The sequence below is a fragment of the Equus przewalskii genome, chromosome 29, assembly GCF_037783145.1.
Source record: "Equus przewalskii isolate Varuska chromosome 29, EquPr2, whole genome shotgun sequence".
Lineage (NCBI taxonomy): Eukaryota > Metazoa > Chordata > Mammalia > Perissodactyla > Equidae > Equus > Equus przewalskii.
The window spans coordinates 40,416,454-40,436,336 of NC_091859.1; the positions used below are offsets into that span (position 1 = coordinate 40,416,454).

At 55.0% G+C, this 19,883-nt stretch overlaps 1 protein-coding gene across 6 annotated transcripts in view; it reads left to right on the plus strand.

Moving 5' to 3' along the window:
- The window catches only part of MPPED1 (metallophosphoesterase domain containing 1), a 79,818-nt gene that overhangs the window by 37,908 nt on the left and 22,027 nt on the right, over nt 1-19,883 (plus strand). For all 6 annotated transcript variants that reach the window (XM_070600599.1, XM_070600601.1, XM_070600597.1 and 3 more), the window contains one exon: nt 14,690-14,915. In XM_070600599.1, coding sequence (XP_070456700.1) covers nt 14,690-14,915 — 226 coding nt within the window. The remainder of the gene's footprint in view (nt 1-14,689; nt 14,916-19,883) is intronic.

Sequence of the window (19,883 nt, forward strand, 5' to 3'; positions counted from 1 at the left end):
TATCTTAACATCCCAAATGTTTATTTAGCTTTAAAACACTTGGTTTTACTAAGAAAAGTCTTAAAAATAAGAACCTTTAGTTTTAATCATTTTCAAATACTTATTTCAGCTGCTACTGCAAAGAACATTGCTTAGGGCCAATTTCCCCCTTTTTAGATGGATTGTCTGTAGCCAGAAGGCACCTGCGAAACCTTTTGAGAAAATGTTTGTTCAGTAACATGAGGGCCAAGTGTCTGGCCTTGTAGTCATGCCTTTCATCCAGTGCTGTCAAAGCCCGGGTGAAATCATGCTGGAATTTTCTAGTAAGGTGGGAGCAGGTGTAGGCTTCCTGGCCTGAGGCTTCTCAGGTAGGACTTTTTGATGAAGGAGGGTGAGGGGGCCAAGACTCTAGATGGCCACCTAGTCCCTGTTCACCTCTAAACCTCAATGACTTCTAAAACTCTAGAATTGTTTGCTTCCAAGATTAGAATGATTGGCGTCTGGGGTTCTAAGATTCTGAAAATAGCATTTCTCGGACTCTAAAAGCCCCAAGAACCTACCGTTCTACCTGCTCACGCTTCTAGTTGTCGAGGATTCAGGTCCTCAGTTCTCTTCTTCTAAGGTTCTGTTTTAAAAAAATTGTGGTTAAATATACGTAACGATTACCATTTTAACCTTTTCACGCATACAGTTCACTGGCATTAAGTACATTCACACGGTGCGACCGTTGCCACCATCCGTCTCCAGAACTCTTTGCATCTTGCAAAACTGAAACTCCGTACCTATCGAACACCAACTCCTCGTTCTCCCCCCAGCCCCTGGCAACCACCATTCTACTTTTGGTCTATAAATTTGACTACTCTAGGGACCTCATATAAGTATTTGTTCTTTTGTGACTGGCTTATTTCACTTAGCATAATGTCCTCAAGGTTCATCCATGTTGTAGCATGTGTCAGAATTTGCTTCCTTTTTAAGGCTGAATTCTATTCCATTGTATAGACAGACCACATTGTGTTTATCCACTCATCCGTTGATGGCCACTTGAGTTGCGTCCACCTTTTGGCTCTTTCGAATGATGGTGCTATGAATGTGAGTGTACAAATACGTGTTTGAGTCCCTGCTTTCAGTTCTTCAGGGTATATATCCAGAAGTGGGATTGCGGGGTCATGTGCTAGTTCTATTTTTAATATTCTGAGGAATTGCCATACTGTTTTCCACCGTGGCTGTACCATTTTACGTTCCCACCGACAGTGCACAAGGGTTCCCATTTCTCCACATCCTCATCAACACTTGTTATTTTCTGGTTTTTTGATAGTAACTCTTCTAATGAGGTGGTATCTTGTTGTGTTTTGATTTGCATTTCCCTAATGATGAGTGATGTTGACCACCTTCATGTGCTTATTGGCCATTTGTATATCTTCTTTGAAGAAATGTCTATTCAAGTCCTTTGCCCATTTTTTAATTGGGTGTTTTGTCTTTTTGCTGTTAAATTGCAGACTTCTTTCTATATTCTGGGTGTTAACCCCTTAGGACAAATAGTTGCAAATATCTTTTCACATCCTGTGAGTTGCCTTTCACGCTATTGCTGATGTCCTTTGACGTACAGAAGTTTTTAATTTTGATATGCTTTTTCTTTCGTTGCTTGTGCCTTTTGGTGTCATATCCAAGAAATCATTGCCAAATGCAGTGTCATGAAGCTTTCCCCACATGTTTTCTCCTAAGAGTTTTATAGTTTTAGCTCTTGCCTTTAGGTCTTTGTTCCATTTTGAGTTAATTTTCATGTATGGTTTTAGGTAAGGGTCCAACTTCATTCTTTGGCATATGGATGTCCACTTTTCCCACCACCATTTGGCTTTGTTTCTGAGCTCTCTGTTCTACTCCATTGATCTGTGTGTCTGTCTTCGTGCCAGTACCACACTGTTTTCATTCCTGTAGTCAGTTTGGAAATCAGGAAGTGTGCGACCTTCAATTTTGTTTTTCTTTTTCAAGACTATTTTGGCTATTCAGGGTCCCTTGAGATTCCATATTAATTCTAGGATGGATTTCCTGTTTCTGAAAGAAACGTCATTGGGATTTTGGGAGGAATTCCATGGAATCTGTAGATTGTTTTGGGTAATATTGACATCCTAACAATATGAGGTCTTGCAGTCCGTGAACACAGGGTGTCTTTCCATTTATTGGTGTCTTTAATCTTTTCAGCAAATGTTTTGTTGTTTTCAATATACAGATCTTTCACCTCCTTGGTCGAGTTTATTCCTTAGTATTTTATTCTTTTTAACGCTATTGCAAATGAGAGTATTTTCTTAAGATCCTTTTCAGGTAGTTTATTGTTAGCGTGTAGCAACTCAACTCATTGTTTTGCTCATTGTTTTTGTATCCTGCACCTTTGCCAAATGCGTTTAATTTGTTCTCACATCTGTATTGCTTTTTAAAATGGCCTTTAAAGGCTTGTTCACAGTGGCCATGAGATCTTCTCCAAAATATTGTGTTGTTTAAAATAAAGTCATTGAGAGCTCCTCGTAACAGAGGAGACTTTGTAAGGACTCAAGTACATGACAACATTCTTTTTCTTTTTTTTGAGGAATGTTTAATGCAAAAACTCTGGCATACGTACTATGTCTTGGTGGTTGTGACAGGGCGAGAAATCATGGGCTTCAGCTACAGATGGGGGTTCAGATTCCCCCTTTTCTGCCTCTCAGTGGTGTGGTTATTAACCTCACTGAGCTCCAACTTCTTCGTCTGCCGTACACCGCCTGTTTGGTGGGACTATTGTAAGGTTAGAGATAGAGCATGAGGGAGCCCATCTCAGACTCTCAACAGGTGACACCTGTGATGTCATGAAGGGCTGCCTGACCTGCCCAGGTGAGGAGCTGCTTGCCCAAATCACCTGCCTTCAAATCTGGTTGGCAGAGTATGCCAGCACTTAGACCCCCAGGACCTCAGAGGAATCAGCCAGTCCGGGCTTTCTGCCTGTTCTGTCTTTCCATCGCTCTTACAGTGACCCAGTTGGATTTGGTTCTCGGTTTTGAGCAACAGGCGGGGCAAGTGAGAGGTCAAGTGGCCCTGGACAGAGTCAGGAAGTGGACGAGCTGGCTTCCCCAGGCCTTCTTTTTATTTCATGAAAATTTTGTTTGCGTTAAGGCAATCCACGTACACACTAAGTCACAACATGCTACAAGGCTTCTGAGGAAGCCAGCAGTCCCCCCACTCCCTCCCCGGTCCTGATTCCCATTCCCAGGGAAACTCTCATTGTTGATGCTCTTATTTCCACGATGTCTCTAAGGAACAACCTTGTGTTGCTATTTTTTGATTTCTCCACTTTAGATTTTACTTGTTAATTTCTTACAATGAAAAATGAAGATGCAGAGCCCTGGACCCTCCACCGTATGCGCACATCTCTCCTCCTATCCCTTTCGATAGCCCTAGCACGGTTTTTGGTTAAATATTCATTCTACAGCGTACTCTTTTTCCTAAAGTAGTTAATTGTTTTGTTTGTTTGCTTGTTTTTCTATGTACCCGTTCTGGTTCATCCTCAAGTCTCCTGCAGAGCTTTAAATGCCCCTCAGCAGTGTGGTGAGCCATGCCAGGCCATCTGTGGCTGATTTTTCTCGTACCTCCTGGAGCCTCTGACCCCTGCCCCGTCTGGACTGGTTGACCTCCAGGCCTGCATTCAGTTGTCATCCTGGGACCTCCCTTCACCATCTTCTCCCTTTGCCTCTCTCCTGTCTTGGAGCCCCTGGTTCTGGAATCCCATGGCTTCCTTTTTCTTGGTTTACTCCCTCATTTTGGTGGAACACACCCTGTGGTATCTTTCTGAGAAAGAATGCACTAGAGATAAACCTTTGGCAAAGTTCCATGTCAGAAAAAGTCTTTATTCTGTCCTCAGTCTTAACTGATAGTTTGTCTGGGTATAGAATTTTGGGTTGCAAATCATTTTCCCTCAGAATTTGGAAGGAATTGCTCCATTTTCTTTTAGCGTCCAGTATCAGGATGGAAAATTCCACTGTTGTTCAGATAGCTCATCCTTTGTGTATGACCTGCTGTCTTTCTGGACAGCACGCCTCAGGTCTGGCTTTCATTTCCTTCATTGTTGTGGGCATTCAGGTAACCCTTTTACTGGAGCAAATGCTGTCCTTTAATCCTGGGACTTTCTCTCATATAGTTTTTTTCAAAATTTTCTTCTCTTTTTTCTCTGACTTTTTTTCCTGTGACTTGTGGTTCTCAGATGTTGAACCTCTGCTTTTGTATCTTTCCTTGCCTGCTGCCTACCCCATGGTCTTTTTGCTTTAGTCTGTGGGAGGTCTTCTCCACTCCATCTTCCTGCTCTTTAACCAAATTTCTAAAATTCTGCCATGTTTTAATTTCTTTTGTTAAGAGCCCTCTGCTAGAATTTCTTGGGTGCAATATCTTCTATTATCTCACCAAAGGTGTTAATTATATATTAATTTTTTTCCCTGCGTCAGCCCCATTTCCTCTGATTTCCTTTCTTTTCCTTCTTTTGACCTCTGATACTGTTTTCAGCTGAGAGGTTTTTCTCAGAGGTCTGATGATCCTGTATGTTTGTGCGTAAGAACTGGACATCTGGAAGCCATTGGTAGCTGTGTGTGTGTGTGTGTGTGTGTGTGGGCAGGGGCAGGGATGGGAGTGTGTGTGTATGTGTGTATGTGTGTTGGCAGGGGCGGGGGTGGGAGACGTACTGTGACGAGGACCTGGCCATCTCTTTGGGGAGCCCCCATAGCGATATCTGTCTGTTTTCCCTCCTGGACCTGTCTTTCTCCGCAGAGAGGAGGTCCCAGTTTCTGAGTCTGGCTTCAGGATTTTTGAGCTGAGAGAGGAAGGGGCTTGGGTCTCCAGAGTCACTGTCTCTGTGCTTTCACTTTATCCTCCTGCTGTTCAGCCCCCGGCCTCACCGGGCATTCTCCCTCTGGCCTGATGGTCCCTAAACAGGGCTCTGGGGAGCCTTTATTTTCCCTCGAGAGTAGTACCCCGTGCTGCGCAGACTGGGGGGTGAAGAGCATGGTGATGGGTATGATGGGGGTGGAGCTGGGCCTACCTGCTCCTATAGGTCATAGGTCAGACCACCCGCCTGGGCCTGGGTCCCCAAGCTACCTGGGGCTCTGGCCACAGCTCGCTTTGCTTCTTTTGGCTCCCCGCTCCCCTAACCCCCTCCCAGGACTTTGGTTTCAGTTGCCTCTGCTCAGCTAAGCCAGTCCACTCATCTGTCTCCTTCCTGTGTCCCAACCTCTGTCCTTGGACACTTACCCCTTTTTATTCCTTACTGTCGATTTCATGGGATGTCAGCAGCAATCAGACAAACCCGGGCATTCAAAATGCCTCGTCCTGCGTAAGCACCCTTTTGGTCTTGCTGTCTGACCCTATTGACCCCCACCTTGGGGTACCTTCACCCTGGCACCACCTGGAGGGTCTCAGAAGGCTGAAAGGGCTCTCAGAGGTCAGGACCTCCAGGTCACCTCCTCATGGAACAGATGGGGAAACTGAGGCCCGAGGAGGGGAAGGCAGAGCAGAGGCTGAACTCGGGCCTCCTGACCTCCAGTCCAGGGCTCTTGCTGCAGCCTCACGTGCCAGCCCTGCGCCCTGGGCCTTGTGCCCGTAGACTCTTGACATCTGCTGGGTGAGTGAAAGCCTTCCAGAACGTTCTGTTACCGACTGCCCGGGAGACCTTTGGTGAGTCATTGGCCTCTCTGACCCTCGTCTTCTGTCCTAAGTGGGTGATAAACCCTGTGGATTCAATGAATGTGTGTGAACAACTACACTGTACCCAGCCCTGTGCTGGGTCGAAGAGGATTCGAGCGGGTCCCCATCCGGAAGGAACGCCCAGGCTGGTGGGGAAGGAGATGACCAGCCGACAGCAAGAGCACAGGCCACGCAGGGCTGGGAGCCCCGAGTGTTGGGGAGCATCTGTCCCCCTGCTAGGTCTGGGGAAAGAGGATGCTCATGGAAGTCCTCTGGAGCCACCTGATGAAGGTGCGATGAACTGGAGTTGCCTCAGAAAGAAGGGCAGGAAGGGGGTCCCAGGCAGGTGGAACAGCATGAGCGGATGTCAGGAGGCCTTAACAGCCCAGAGGGGTGCATGGTCGTGGCGGGTGGTGAGAGGGGAGGTGGGCACCAACGGGGCCTGGCCTGGAGGGGGCGCCGTGGCCCCCAAGTTCTGGATGTGCGTTCCGTCCATGGTTACCAGCCTGGCTCCTCTTCGGGGCCACCGAGAGCTTCGAGGAACGTCTGTGGGCATGTTTGTCTGCCAGGCTGAGACTTCCTGGGAGGCTCCCACGGAATCCTTCTGGCTCCCGGCAGCCTTATTTGGGAGGAAGAGCGCAGACACCTTCCGGCCGTCCCTTTCAGCCTGAAATAAGCATTTAGGGATGATTAGGACTGAATGTTCCTGTTTTTAAAACATTTCCCAAGAAAAACAAATGTTTGAAAGTTAAACATTTTGGCTATTAGGATGGAACAGAAGAAAAATTGCATTTGCCTTGTAAATATGGGCACCGATGTTGAGCTGTGAATCCAGAACTTCCCACGCGGGACCCGCGCGGCCGGGCGAGGCTGGGCGGCGGGCAGCCTGCAGCTCCGTGGAGGGTCTGCTGCCCCAGGACTTGTCTGTCCCACACCCAGCAGGCGGCCTGGACGCCGATGAGCTGCTGTGTGACCTCAGGCAGGTGACCTGACTTTCCTACGCCTCTTTTCTCATCTCCGTCTTCCCAGCGAGCGTCTCTGGACTGCACAGCAGACACAGCATCGAATCCTGCTGGTGGCTGGAAAGGCACGCTGGTGGCTGCCGTCCAGGTTGTGTTATGATGCCTTCAACTTTCTGTGCTCTGATGCTGTGACCTCTTGGGGGCTTGCTGACCCTGCAGGGACTGCCCGCCCCCGCCTCCCCACCCCCGCGGTTAACCGAGTCTAGAGATGGTAAAGCACTCACCTTTCATGTGCAAACCGACCCATCCAGAGCCCCCTCCTGTGCAGGGCTCTCAACTCCTTCCACTGTCTCCCTGCCCTCGTCACCCCAGGGCCAGGGAGCAGACAACCAGGGACAGCCCCCGGGCCCCGGAGCCCACCTGAATGACACACACTGCCCGGGCCTAAGCCTGCTTACCTAGCCTGGCTGTCCGTTCCTTAGAAACAACACAAACAAGGGCTCCTGTCTGGGTTTCCCTTCACGCCCTCTGCCTCCTGACCACCCTGGCTCCCCATGTGGCCTCGTGGGCCTCCTGTTTCTGGGAATCTGTGCACGTGAACTTCCTCCTCGTGATGTCATGTCCGTGTCTGCATGTCTTACCACGCCTGATTTGAACAAATCCCAGTGCAGGTACAAGGTGTGTCTTCTCTGGTCTGATGCTTGCATGGACCTGTGAAACACCCCATGCATTCTTCTTTCATGGACAAGGACGCTGAGGCTTGGAGAAGTGAGGGTTTTCACTCCAGGCCAGGCAGCCTTGAGCGGGTAGAGCTGGGATTCTGGCTTTCAGGCTCCACGGTGCACACCCCTAACCACTTGGCTACACGGCCTCTCTGTGAGGTGGAGTGAACTGCCCTTGCTTTTAGGGGCATCTAGAAGCATCGCATGCAAATTGCGTATCATAGTGCCTGGCATGGGGCATTGCTCACGCCAGGGCAGCAGAATCCAAATCCTGCAGGCCCAGCCCGTGGGCCGTGTCCCCGTGACTTGGCTCTGGCTGTTGGCCTGGGCAGGCTACTCCCTCCCTCCTTGCATCTCCCGCCACCTCTGTACTCGCTTGGCGGTGTGACTCCACTGCTGGCATTTGTGTGCCCGAGCTGCCCGAGACCCAGCGGTGGCTTGAAGGGGAGTGGCGGAGCCTCCTCCATTCCAGCATTGTCCCAGACCGTGCGCCATACCAAGAAGTCTGCCGACGTGCCCCTCCTAGACACCAGCAAGTGTTTAAACACGGAGCTGTCAAGACGCCCTGCAAATGCAATCAGAGACGGCCCTGCCGGCTCCTTCTTCCAACCCCCTCTGCCGCGTTCGCGGGGCGGGAATGGGCGGAAGGAGCCGTGAGTGGGTATTTTCCTGATTGCCACTGCGTTTAGAGAGCACTGAAGCTCTGCGGGCTCGGTCTGCCATGCAGGGATGGCAGATTATGGAGACGCCTGCACATGTCTTGTTGAATTTAACAGATTATGCAGTTCCGAGGTGGCGCTTTCTGTTAAATGGGATGGTTGAGTGTTCGCGGTAAAGATCATAACCTTTTGGAGGCAGATTCATCTTGGAAGCACGAGTGGCAGGAATTTCCGTTTCCGTCCCTCTTTGTGCCCCGAACACTGTGTCCACATGCTGCCGTATGGGATCTAACTGTGGACGTGTCTGCTTGGACATAGATGGCAGATGCAAAGTGAGAACAATGTGGTCGTCCTCAAGTGCTCTGCTGGCTACTACCTAATGCTCTTTTTACCACCAAGATCCATGGCCAGCAAATGCCAGCATCTCAAATAATCTGGCTGAGAGGAAGGGAAGCACGTTGGGAAGACGGCCTGAACGTTATCACAGGATGCGCGTGCGTGGCAGTGCCCTCCAGTTCGGAAAAGCAGGCGGAGGCAGGCTGGGTTCCGTGAGGACTTGGTGCTTCTCAGAGATCCGGAGATTTGAGATTAGGAAATCCTGGCCCACCCAGTGAGGCCCACCTGGCCCAGGATCTAACCTGTCCCTAACTTCTGCACCACTTTTCCCGAATGTCCTCATATCTTTCCAGTCCCAGCTCGTCGGGCATGTCCTCCCAGAGGCTGACTGGCCACTGTTCGGCCCTCCCGTGGCGGGAGGCCGGGGCTCTGGTGCCGGTTCTCCACGGTCTCGCTCTGTGGCCTCAGGCAGGTCCCTTTCCCTCTCTGAGCTCCAGTTTCCTTCTCTGTCCAATGAATGGTGTGGATTGGAAGCTCTTGCTGTCACTTCTGGTGCTGACCTCATGACTGAGTCTTGTTCATCAGTGTGTCCCCTGCGGTGCCTTGTCCAGGGTCTGGAGCACAGTGTGGGCTCAGCCGGCCAGGGCAGGGGATTTACAGCAGGCCCAGCTTCAGGGAAGAAGTCGCGTTCCCGGCTTGCTGTGCTTTGGGGATAGGCCGACTGTATTCTTTGCTTCCGTTGGGCTGGTGAGGGGAGGTGGGTGAGAAAAGGCCTTTGGACCATCTGTCCCCTCTTGAGCCTCACGCTCTGGCACAGCTGCCCAGACCCCGGCCTGGAGAACACCCCCTCTCCCGGGTGCAGTCACCTCTGGTACCTCATCAGGGCAGGTGCTCCTGTCCGGGCTCGCGAGGCTCCGCTGCAAGTCGGCCGTCTTCTCTGCTGCTGGGAAGGACAGCAGAGGCAAAGGGAACAACAGACATTTCCTCTGTGCCGGCTGCGGGCAGAAGGGTTTGTGTTCATCTCCTCTTTTTGGCCCACAAAGCCCCTGCAAATCCATCAGTCACTGAGTTCCCCAAACACTGCCTCGTTCCCTGCCCGGATGCAGGAGGGGAAGCTGGAGCTAAGCAAGAACACCTGCAAGGACTGGTTGTCGGGTGTTTTATCCACAGGCAGGTTGCCAAGTGCTGCAGGATGATGTGAGCGCCTGAAGGCTAATGCAGCCTCAGGCTGTGACAACAGAGGTAGCAGCCCTAGAACAGAGGAGGGGACTTTTCCACCCCACTCTGAGAGTCAAGCCATACCAGAGCTTAAGTTCTGGCTCCCCCCCAACCCCCACCTGAGAGCAGTCCAATTGGAAAAGATTCAGAGATGGACAGTAAGGATTATGGGTGAGGGAGGTGGCTCTGAAAAACATGTCCTGCCAGGACAGTTGGAGGAAAAGTTCAGAGGGAAGGGCAGGATCCAGGGAGACAGAGGGCAGGTGGGGTGAGAGAGACAGAGCTCTCTCAGGGTGGGCTGATTGGTTTATAAATGCATTCATCTCTCTCTATATATCCATCTGTCCAGCATCTATCCATCTCTGCCCATCTGTCCACTCATCCATCCATCCATCCATCTCTGTCCATACATCCATCCATGTCCATCCATCCATCTCTCTCCATCCATCCAGCATCTATCCATCTCTGTCCATCCATCCATCCATCCATCCATCTCTGTCCATCCATCCATCCATGTCCATCCGTCCATCTCTCTCCATCCATCCATCTATCCATCCATCTCTGCCCATCTGTCCATCTCTCCATCCATCCATCCATCCATCCATCCATCCCTGTCCATCCATCCATCCATCTCTGTCCATCCATCCATCTGACCATCCATCTGTCCATCCATCCATCTGTCTATGTCCATTCATCTCTGTCCATCCATCCATCCATCTGTCCATCTACCCACCCACCGAGAGGCAGTGTAGCAAGATGGTTTGGAGTGTCAGTTCAGGATGAGTTTGATGAGGCCAAACCACAAAGACTATCAAACATCCGTGGCCCCCTACAGTTGTTGAGCACTTTATTATTGATTTGTGCAACCTTAGGCAGCCTCTCTGAGCCTCAGTTTTCCTAGATATAAGATGGGGATAGTAATCCTTAGGTGTCTGTGAAGGTTATACACAGCTGGAGAGTTGCCAAGTCCAAGTCGCCACCCAGACAGACGTGCTTGTGGCTGGACCTCCGGCTCAGAAAGGCACGGTGCTGGACAGTTTCGAGCCCCCTGCTTCCAAGCCATGTGGCAGCCACCCTACAGGGAGATACCAGACAATATTTGAGAGTCTCATGCCAGTATGTTGTGACTCCTGCCCCCACCTGGCTTTACGTACAGGAGCTGGTCCTTGTCCCCCCTCCACCCCTCCCTGGGGGTGAAGAAGCCTCAGTTATCCTCTGATCCACCTGGGAGGAGCAGGGAGAGCCGACAGCTTCCTGCTCGCTCTTCAGTCCCTGGTAGTCGGGAGCTGTGGAGATAAATGAAACTATGCAGTTGGAGTAATTTGCTAATTTGCTTAAGTAACACCCCCAGTCAGAGACATGACATAAACACATCAGTGCCGCTCCGGCTCCCCAAGCCGGGATGGCGCTCGGCGTGGGATGGATGGGTGACGTGGAGTGGAAACGTGGAGAGTCAGAGCTTGAAGGCAGTCGGCAGTGGCTGCCCCTCCCACCCCCCTGCGGTGTGGCCAGGGGCGCCGTGAGGGATCCGAGCTGGCTCTGGTCCGGTGGACTTGAAGGAGTCTGAGCTGCTGGTCAAGAGGCGTGGCATCAGCTGGACCAATGTCCAGCGTTGCCTACCCGCTCTCCTGCTGTGGGACCTGGCGGTGTGCTGACCCCGGAGCCTCATTTTGCTCAGCTATAGGGCGGAGATAACGCAGCCTACCTCGGAGGGTTCCGTGGGGATCCAGTGGCTGGCCTGCTGAGGGGGTCCAGGAAAGGCCGTCTTCGCTCTCTGTCCTCCACGACCCTCCCTCAGCCATGCAGGCCCAGGCAGACCTCTCCCCTCCCTCCCAGTGGCCTGAGCGTTGCCATAGGAGGCTGCTCTGCACCGTGTCACTGTGTCACTGTGTGGTGCTGCCGGGGGCTTCATTTGCCAGACGTCTGCTGGGACCTGCTGGGGCTGGAGGTGGGTGAAGCCCAGATGTCTAGCCCCTGCTGCTGCAGGGGAACAAGCAGACTGCTCAGCACCCCGGGTCAGGCCCAGCTGGGTGGGCTGTGATGAAAAATAGGTGGGTGGGCGAGGTGGGGAGGCGGGAGGGACTTGGAGAGGTGATGCTCCCCGCCTGATGGGCAGCACTGAGGGGCAGGGGACAGTTCTGTTCCCTTCATGTCTCCCAAAACTGTGGCACAGGCGCCAAACCCAAACGCCTGCCGAGAGTGAGCGGTACCTTAGAATGAGTGAAGTGGGCTGTGGGTGAGTCATGGGGACAGGTGGGGACTGGGGTGGACGGACGTCTTCATCCTAAGAGAGGTGCAGGTATGCAGCACTTCTTGACTGGGCCAGGATTGCGGGGTTTTAAAATTGATTGCTTTATTTTTAGAAAACAGGAAAGAATGACATTTTATTGCAAATTTCTCAAATTTTTCATGTTGGCAACAAATTCAAATTAAAAAAAAAAAACCACAAAAAAGTTATGCCAAACAAAATATGTCTGTGGGCAGGTCTGGCCTGCTGGCTTCTAGTTTGCAACTCTGGCCAGGGAAGCTGACATCTTTTGAAAATCAGACGTCTTTGTGCATTTCTGTTCATTATCGCCAGTAACCCCAGGACAGTCTTGTGAAGCAGGCGATATTCTTCCCATTTTGCAGGTGAGGAAACCAAGGCACAAGGAGGTTGTCACACAGCTGGTTAGCAGCAGAGCCAGGTGTGCCACCCAGGCTGTCAGCGCCCAGAGCCCACGCCTGTCATGGTCCCCTGGCCTCCCAGAGTTGATAAACACCAGGGAAGAGACAACAGCGTTTTCTCAAACCTGTAAAGTAGTCTGGGTGGCTGGTGAGGCAGCGATGAGCAGATTATGATTTTCTGCCTGTTTTGCAGAAAACTTCCCCCTTGCTGCCGGGCTCCCCTGTCCTCTACGGCCAGGCTGGGGATCAGGGGGTCCTGCAACAGCCCTTTGCTGCAGCCCTGGAGATGCGACCAGACAGAATGTGCGGGTCCCAACTGTGGGGGGCAGTGGGGGAAGAACGTTTCTAACTGGGTTCTGGACTCTTCTGTTTCACTGCCATCAGAATACAATTGTACTTGCGGTTACGGTACACAGAACTTGATTATATGGCGCGCCCATGGAACTCGCCCGCCCCTTCCTGGAGCTTCTATAGGGCCGGGAAACACGCTTTGTCCTAGAACGCTCATGGGGAGCCGGGGCTGACGGCACGTCTGTCGCATCAGATCCGAGATCGTGGGCATCAGTCCCTAGTTAGGCAGACGGTCCGCAGATTCGGAGGCAGAGGCGTTCCTGGAACTGGGCTCCTGATGGAGCGCTTGCACGCAGAGGAGAGAGTTTTGGCTCCTGGTCAAGGGGGGGATGGCTCTGTGTTCCTGGACTGTTACGTCACCCTGGGGAGCCAGTCACGGACGGGGCCCGGTGGACCTGGGGGCCAGAGAAGGTCTTTCATCCCCAGGAAGGGGCTGTCCCCAGAAACGCCCCCCTTGATCACTGGGGAAACTGAGGCTCAGAGGGGTTGAGCGACTTGCTCAGAGGAGAGGTGATGGAGCTGGGGTCAGCTGGCACTTTGTCCCATGTGGGGTCTCGTGGGGGTTGTGGTCACCCAGGAACGGAGAAGATGCCCTGTGCCGTGTGGCTCTCTGCCGTCTCAGGCAGCCTCTCTCTTCCCCGCCCAGGAGCCGGGAGGTCGAGGACCCAGGAGGATTTCTGTTCACATCCTCCCGGGGCCCCAGGATGGGGGGCCAGAGCCGGAAGCCTGGCCGAGACCCTCGGTGCATCAGGACGGGGCTCTGCATCCTAGCCTTGTCCAGGGCACTTTCCGGGCTCTCCCTGAGCAGGTGGAAAGTTCCGGGTCACACAGGACTGGCTCAGAATCCAGCTCTGCCACCTCGAGGCCAGGCGTCCCCCGGCACGTCACACCCCTGCTTCCTGAGCCTGTTTCCACGTCTGCAGGATGGAGGTGATGAGCGCTAGCTGAGCATCTGGCGCGTAGGGCTCATGTGTGCACAGTCTAGGGACCTTCTGGGGTCATGCTGACTAGTCGTCTATGCTGCAGAATTCAGCACAGGAGAAGTGACCTTCTTGCTGAAACACCCAGGATGGAGTTTAGTCTCTCTAGTACCGGCTCCTTCAAAAACCAGAGTGAGTCATTTGGAAGTTCCGTTCAGGGGCCGTGGTTGCTTCTCTGTGAAATGGCTGTGGAATGTCACCATTCTCCTGCCTGACACCCGGTCCCCCCGAGGCCCCGTGCTGGGCTGGCGCCCTCACACGCCCCTTGGTGCTTCCTGCCCCCCGGGGCCATCCCCACCTGGAGGGGTCGGGGGAAAGTCTTGGGCCTCCAGGTTCACCTTCAAGATTTCATTTTTTATCCAAATCAGGGCTGACAGGTACCATCACGGCTCTTTCTCCAGGCAGGGGGAGCCCGGCAGCTCAGGCTGGTGGGAGGTGGGGAGTCAGGGGGCTGAGCCTGGGGTCAGGCAGGGCAGGTGGCGGTTGACAGAGGCTGAGGGGCTGTGGTGCCTTGGGTGGCTGTCCTGGAACCCAGCCCGCGGCCAGGTCACCGGGGCAGCGGCACACACATGCTCGGGGCGTCTGCAAGGTAGGGCCCCAGAGAAAGAAGGGGAGGAGGAGCCTGTGCAGGAACGGCACAGAGCAAAGCTGGAATGGCACTGGTGTTAATCCAGTGTGTGGTCTGCATAGACGGTTCTGTTTGATCCCACATAGACTTTGTTTGACTTTGAATTCCATGGCAGTGGAGGGGGGAGGGGGCACTGCAATTTTTCCCCAAGCACAGGGTCTGCAAAGCTTTGGCCTGGGCTCTGCAAAGGATTCATGATTCCGGGTGGCAGGTGGAGGCTAACGAGCCAGACCCCCAGGTGGTGGGGACCCGGGGCAGTGGGGTTAGGGGCTCCCGGGCAGGGTCTCCTTCTGGAGGAAAACTGGCCCAGACCGACGAAACGGAGCAGGGAAGTCCCCAGGACGAGGCCAGGCCCCCCGCATCTCAGAGGCTGGACCCGTCCGCCCCGCGCACCGGGCTCCGGGCTGCGCCGCCTCTGCTCCGAGGCCCCGGCTGGGCGGCTCCACGCGCGGGGAGGCGGCCCGGTGCCCGTGTCCGTCTGTCCGCCCCGCAGGCAGCCTGCCCTACGAGTACAAGATCGTGATCGCCGGCAACCACGAGCTGACCTTCGACCAGGAGTTCATGGCTGACCTCATCAAGCAGGATTTCTACTACTTCCCGTCCGTGTCGAAGCTGAAGCCCGAGAACTACGAGAACGTGCAGTCCCTGCTGACCAACTGCATCTACCTGCAGGACTCGGAGGTCACCGTGCGCGGCTTCCGCGTCTATGGCTCCCCGTGGTGAGTGCCCCCCGGCGGCGGACCGGGGAGAGGGGCGGGGCGCCAGGAGGTGGGGCCGGAGGAGCAGCAGGGAGCCCCGGACCAGGCCCGAATCTCCGCTCTCCCCTCACCCACTATGTGACCTAGGCTGGTCGCTGCCACTCTCTGAGCCTTGGTTTCTCCTTATCTAACTGACAAATAGTTATATGAGCTGTGTCCTCTGTGCCACGTGCAGACAGGTACTATTCTTGTCCCCCTTTTCCAGGTGAGGAAAATGAGGCACAGAGAGGGTAAGGACCTTGCCGAAAGTCACACAGCTAGGAAGGGGTAGAGCTGGGATTCAACCTGGGCAGCTTGATTCCAGAACCCCTGCTGTCAACTGTCATTCTGTAGTGCTGGGAACCTCCCTATTGCCTGTCCTGACACACAAAAGGTGCATGGGTGAGGGGCGATGACGGATCAGCCGACGGAGGAAAGGCAGTCAGAATTGTCATGGGAGGCCAAAGCCTGGGTTACTGTACTGGGGACAATAGTTGTTTAAATAACAGTTACGTGTCGAGCCCTTATTCCTGTTGGGGACACAGAGAGATCAGGCCTCGTCCTTGAGCTCACCTGGCTGGGTGGGGATCAAGGTGAGAATGGGTCATGACCGTTCTGTGTGGTGGTCGCTGTGTCCACAGGAGCCCCAGTGATGATGATGGTGATGATGGTGATGATGATGTTGATGGTGATAGTGATGATTAAGATGATGCTGGTGATGATGATGGTGATGATGGTGGTGATAGTGAAGGTGATGATGGTGGGGATACCGATGGTGATGATGGTGGTGACGGTGATGATGATGGTGATGATGCTGATGGTGATGATAGTGATGATTAAGATGATGGTGATTATGACTGTGGTCAAAGTTATTCCAGAGCAATTACAGTAAGCTGGGCCCTGGGCTAAAGGCTCCACCAGCGTTGTCTCTGATCCTTACTCAGTCCTGTGAGGACTGATTTATTGTCCCTATCCTATAGGTAGACAGACCACTTGGCCCTTAGAGGCCCAGCTGGCCACAGTCACAGGGTACCCAGTGCTGGCAGGGTGACCTCTGTGTATGGTACAGGAGGGAGAGACCACATGTGCTTGAAAGTGTGACTTGATCCTGGAGGGCTCCCTGGAGGGCTCCCTGGAGGAGGGGAGTGATCTGAGCCTGAGGGAAGAAATGAGCGTCACAGGCGTGGAGGGATAATAGCATGAAGCAGCCCCGTCAGCCATAGCCGTCCACAAGGGGGGCTGAGGGAGATCTGGGGTGCATGGGGCCTTAGGGCCCAGGGACTGTGGGGAGGGCTGCTGCTGACCCTGTGTCTGGGAAGGCCCTGGTGATGCCACATGGTGACCCCTGGTGGCTAGAGGCTGTGGGCGGATTAAGGACCTGGTCCCTCCTGCCAAGGCCTCACGAAGCAGAGGAGGTGCCAGGCCACCCCGCCTTCCCTGAGCCTCAGGAGGTGCCCACTGTCGTCTCCCGAGTCCTCACCACGTACAGGGTCTCCACAAGCCCCCCCTGCAGCCTGTGAGTCCCAGAGGAGGACTGGTGGGGCACTCAAGGAGGTGATGAGCTCGGGGCCAAGGACAGGAGGGGAGGCGGTGGAGGAGGCGGCCTGGCAGGCGAGCAGAGCCCTGGCCTGTGGAAGAAGTCCGGTTAGGCAGCAAAGCAGGAGGGCCTTCAGGAGGAGGAGCCAGCACGTGCGAAGGCCTGGAGGGGAGCCGGCCTGGTGGAGGGGCCGGAGCGTAAAGTGTGGTGGGAAACAGAAGGGATGGGGTAGAACGCCAGGAGGGTCAGGTACCAGACCGGGGGCCCTGGACTGGATCTCTGTGCCCAGCGGTTTTCAACACCTCCCTGCGCAACCCATCCACATCCGTGCACAACCCTTGGTGAACAGCATGGCTTTGGAACCAAGCTGCCTCAGCTCTAGTCTTGGCCTCAACTCTTATGGACTGTGTGACCCTGAGCGAGTCACTTAACCTCTCTGTGCTTCAGTTTCCTCCTCTGCAAAATGGGAGCGACAGTGCTTCTCCTCCAGAGGGTGGTTTGAGGGTCTCGGGCGGGTTCAGCCCGACCAGAGCTTGTACGCGTGGGTCCTCCGTGAATGAGACATCTTTCTTGTTATTTGCTGCAAGCCCATCCTTCCAACACAGCCTTGCTCAGAGCCCAGGATGTAGGAGGAGGGACAGCGGGGGCTGGGGGCTGGCAGGCGTCTCTCAATGTCTCCCCCTCATTCCCCATGGAGCAGCCCTGTGCCCCCCTCAGCTGGACCTGAAGAACCCCTTTGACAGCCAGCCCTCCAGCTCGTGGTCCCTGTGGTCCCCTCTGCTGGCTGGAGGCCGAGTGCTGGGGCTGCTGAGGCCCGAGTGAGGCCGGCGGTCGGCCTTGTTGTCGTCCAGCCGCTCCGCACTCCAGCCGCCAGTGGTCCCTGCTTTTGGCTTCTGTGGCTTCAGCATGGACAGTTGTGGACCCTTAGTTCCGGGCTGCCTGGGACCAGAGTGCGAGGAGTGCCTCCCCTCCCCCTTAGCCGTTGTCCCAGTGTGTGCTCAGCCGCAGCCCCTGCCATGCCGGGCCCAGCACCGGGCTGCGGGAGTGGAAGGGCCGCAGGACAGAGAAGGGTGAGATCCAGGAGGGCCCCCTGTTGGAGGGGGATTTGAACTGGGTCAGAGGAGGCGCGGGGTTCCTTAGGCACACGAGGCGGGGAGGGCCCACATTTCTGAGCCCCTGTTTTGCAGTGGCCCCCCAGACTCTCTTGGGCCTGATGCTCTTGAATGGCCTTTAATGCCGATGGCTGGTGACACCTCGCCTGTACTCCACGGCGCAGCCCGTGAGCTGGCGTCCAGCAGCCCCCGGGGTCCTCCTAGGCCCCTCTGCGGTGGGAGCAGGGGGCAGGAGGCAAGACCTGGGCTTGTGTCCTGGCCCGTTTCACTACCTTTCCCACCGTGTGAGCCGGCTGCTTGCATCTACTTCCAGGGCGCCGTGGAGTTCACCCTGAGTGCCTGCTGCGCTCCCTGCTGGGAACTGCGTCCCTGCTGCCACGCCCTTGGAAGTCGCAGCACAGCAGTGGCTGGGAGGTCGGGTGGTGAGGGAAGGGCTGCTCAAATCAGGGCGCCACCACTCCTGAGCTTTGTGACTTTGGGCAAGTCCCTTAGCCTCTCTGGTCCCTCTTTATAGCGGGGAAGTGATACTCTTTGCCCTGCAAGGGGGTTTCAAGGTCTGGGTGGGCCTGTCTAGACGAAGGCCCGGCCCAGACTGAGGCTCTGGGGGTTGGTTGTGGGTATCGTTACTGGGAGCTCCTGGGTGGAGGTCAGGAGGGGGCAGCCCTGTTCGGCGGGTACGGCAGTAGCCCCCGTGGCAGGGCAGGGCCTGCAAGTCCGTTTCAGTTCCACAGAAGGGCAAGGCGAGGCCCAGGTGAGGGTCCAGGGCCTTGCCCAGGGCTGCACAGGGAGTGGCTCTCCAGACCCCTGCTCTGCTCCGGGACGGAGACTGTCGAGTGTCCTTTTATGAACACCTACTGTGCGCCAGGTGCGGCCAATGCCTCTATGTGTGTTCCTCCGTCCTCCCAATAGCCGTATGGGAGCACAGGCCTCATTGGCCAGGTGGGTACACTGAGTCCTGGGCTGCCTGTGGCTTGGTTAATTATTCATCAGGCGTTTGTTGAGGGCCAGGCCCGGATCTAGACGCTGGGGACGTGCTGGGAGCCAGACAGACACAGCTTCTGCCGCCCCGGAGCTTACATCCTCGTGGAGACAGTTGTCAACCACCATTTCCTTGGTTCAGGAAGAGCCATGGAGAAACCCTGGGATCTGGGGTCAGGGACGGCTTCCATGGGAGCGTGGAGGCTGAGGAGAAACAAGCAGCTGTGGGGGGCCAGGAAGGGTGTGAAGGCAGAGGGAACAGCCTGGGCAAAGGCCAAGAAGCTTCAGGGAGCGTGGGCATTCTGGGGGCTGAGTGTGGCCTTCAGGGCCTGGATGGGTCTCAGTGGGAGAGCAGAGGCCAGAGGCCAGAGGCCAGGCCGTGCTGGTGGTGACTGTAGCAGTGGCCGTCACCCTGGGCTCCCATCTCTCAGTGAGTTGCAGCTCCCTCTGCCATAGCCCTGTGTCATCAACCCTTGGGGACCTGGTGTGTCACACCTGAGGCCTGGGAGGGACACGTGCTCATAGGTGCAGGGCTGGCTCTCTGTCGAGTGCTTGCACCGCGGGCCCAGACACACGAGGGACGTCCCACTGCTTTGCCTCTCACTCCACGTCTGACCTTGGTGGGTCACGTCTCTCTGAGCCTCCGTCTCTCATCTGCACAGGGTCACCACCCTGCTGGAGTCCTCTCTGCGACACATGGGGAGGCGGCATTCACCAGCCCCTGGGAAGGTGTTTGTGGCCAACGCACCTCAGGCCTACCGCCATTCCTGCCTGGTGTGTGGGGCTGTGCACCCCTCCATCTGTCGAGGCTTAGGCTGGGCCTGCTCGGCCTCTGGGCGTGTGGCAGCTCGTGAGGAGGGTACGGACGGCAAAGCTGATTGTGGCTATTGTTACGTTCAGAGGTTGGGGTCCCCCTGCCCTTACATGCTGACTCACACCGGAGCGGGTTATGGAGACGTTCTCTCTGGCTGTAGGAGCAGAATTACACCAGCAGGCAGGGATCAGGGGTCGAATGAACCACCAGCCCTGAGGGACCTAATATCAATGGCATCTGAGGTGAGTGGGCAGGGTTGACCCTGGACAGACCCATGGACTGACCTGGTCTGTGTGGCCCTAGGAGGCTGAGCAGGGACACAGAAGGCAGTGACAAGAGGCAGGTTCTCTTCAGTGCAGGAGTTCAGAGGAGAAGCACGTGGCCTTCCTGGGAGGTGAGCTGCCCATCACGAGGGGCGTGCAAGCAGAGAACCACTGTGTTTGGGCCCAGTGTCCTCCTGGCCCTGAGGGCCACCGTTCCTCTGCCTGCAGCTGATGATGCCCGGGAGC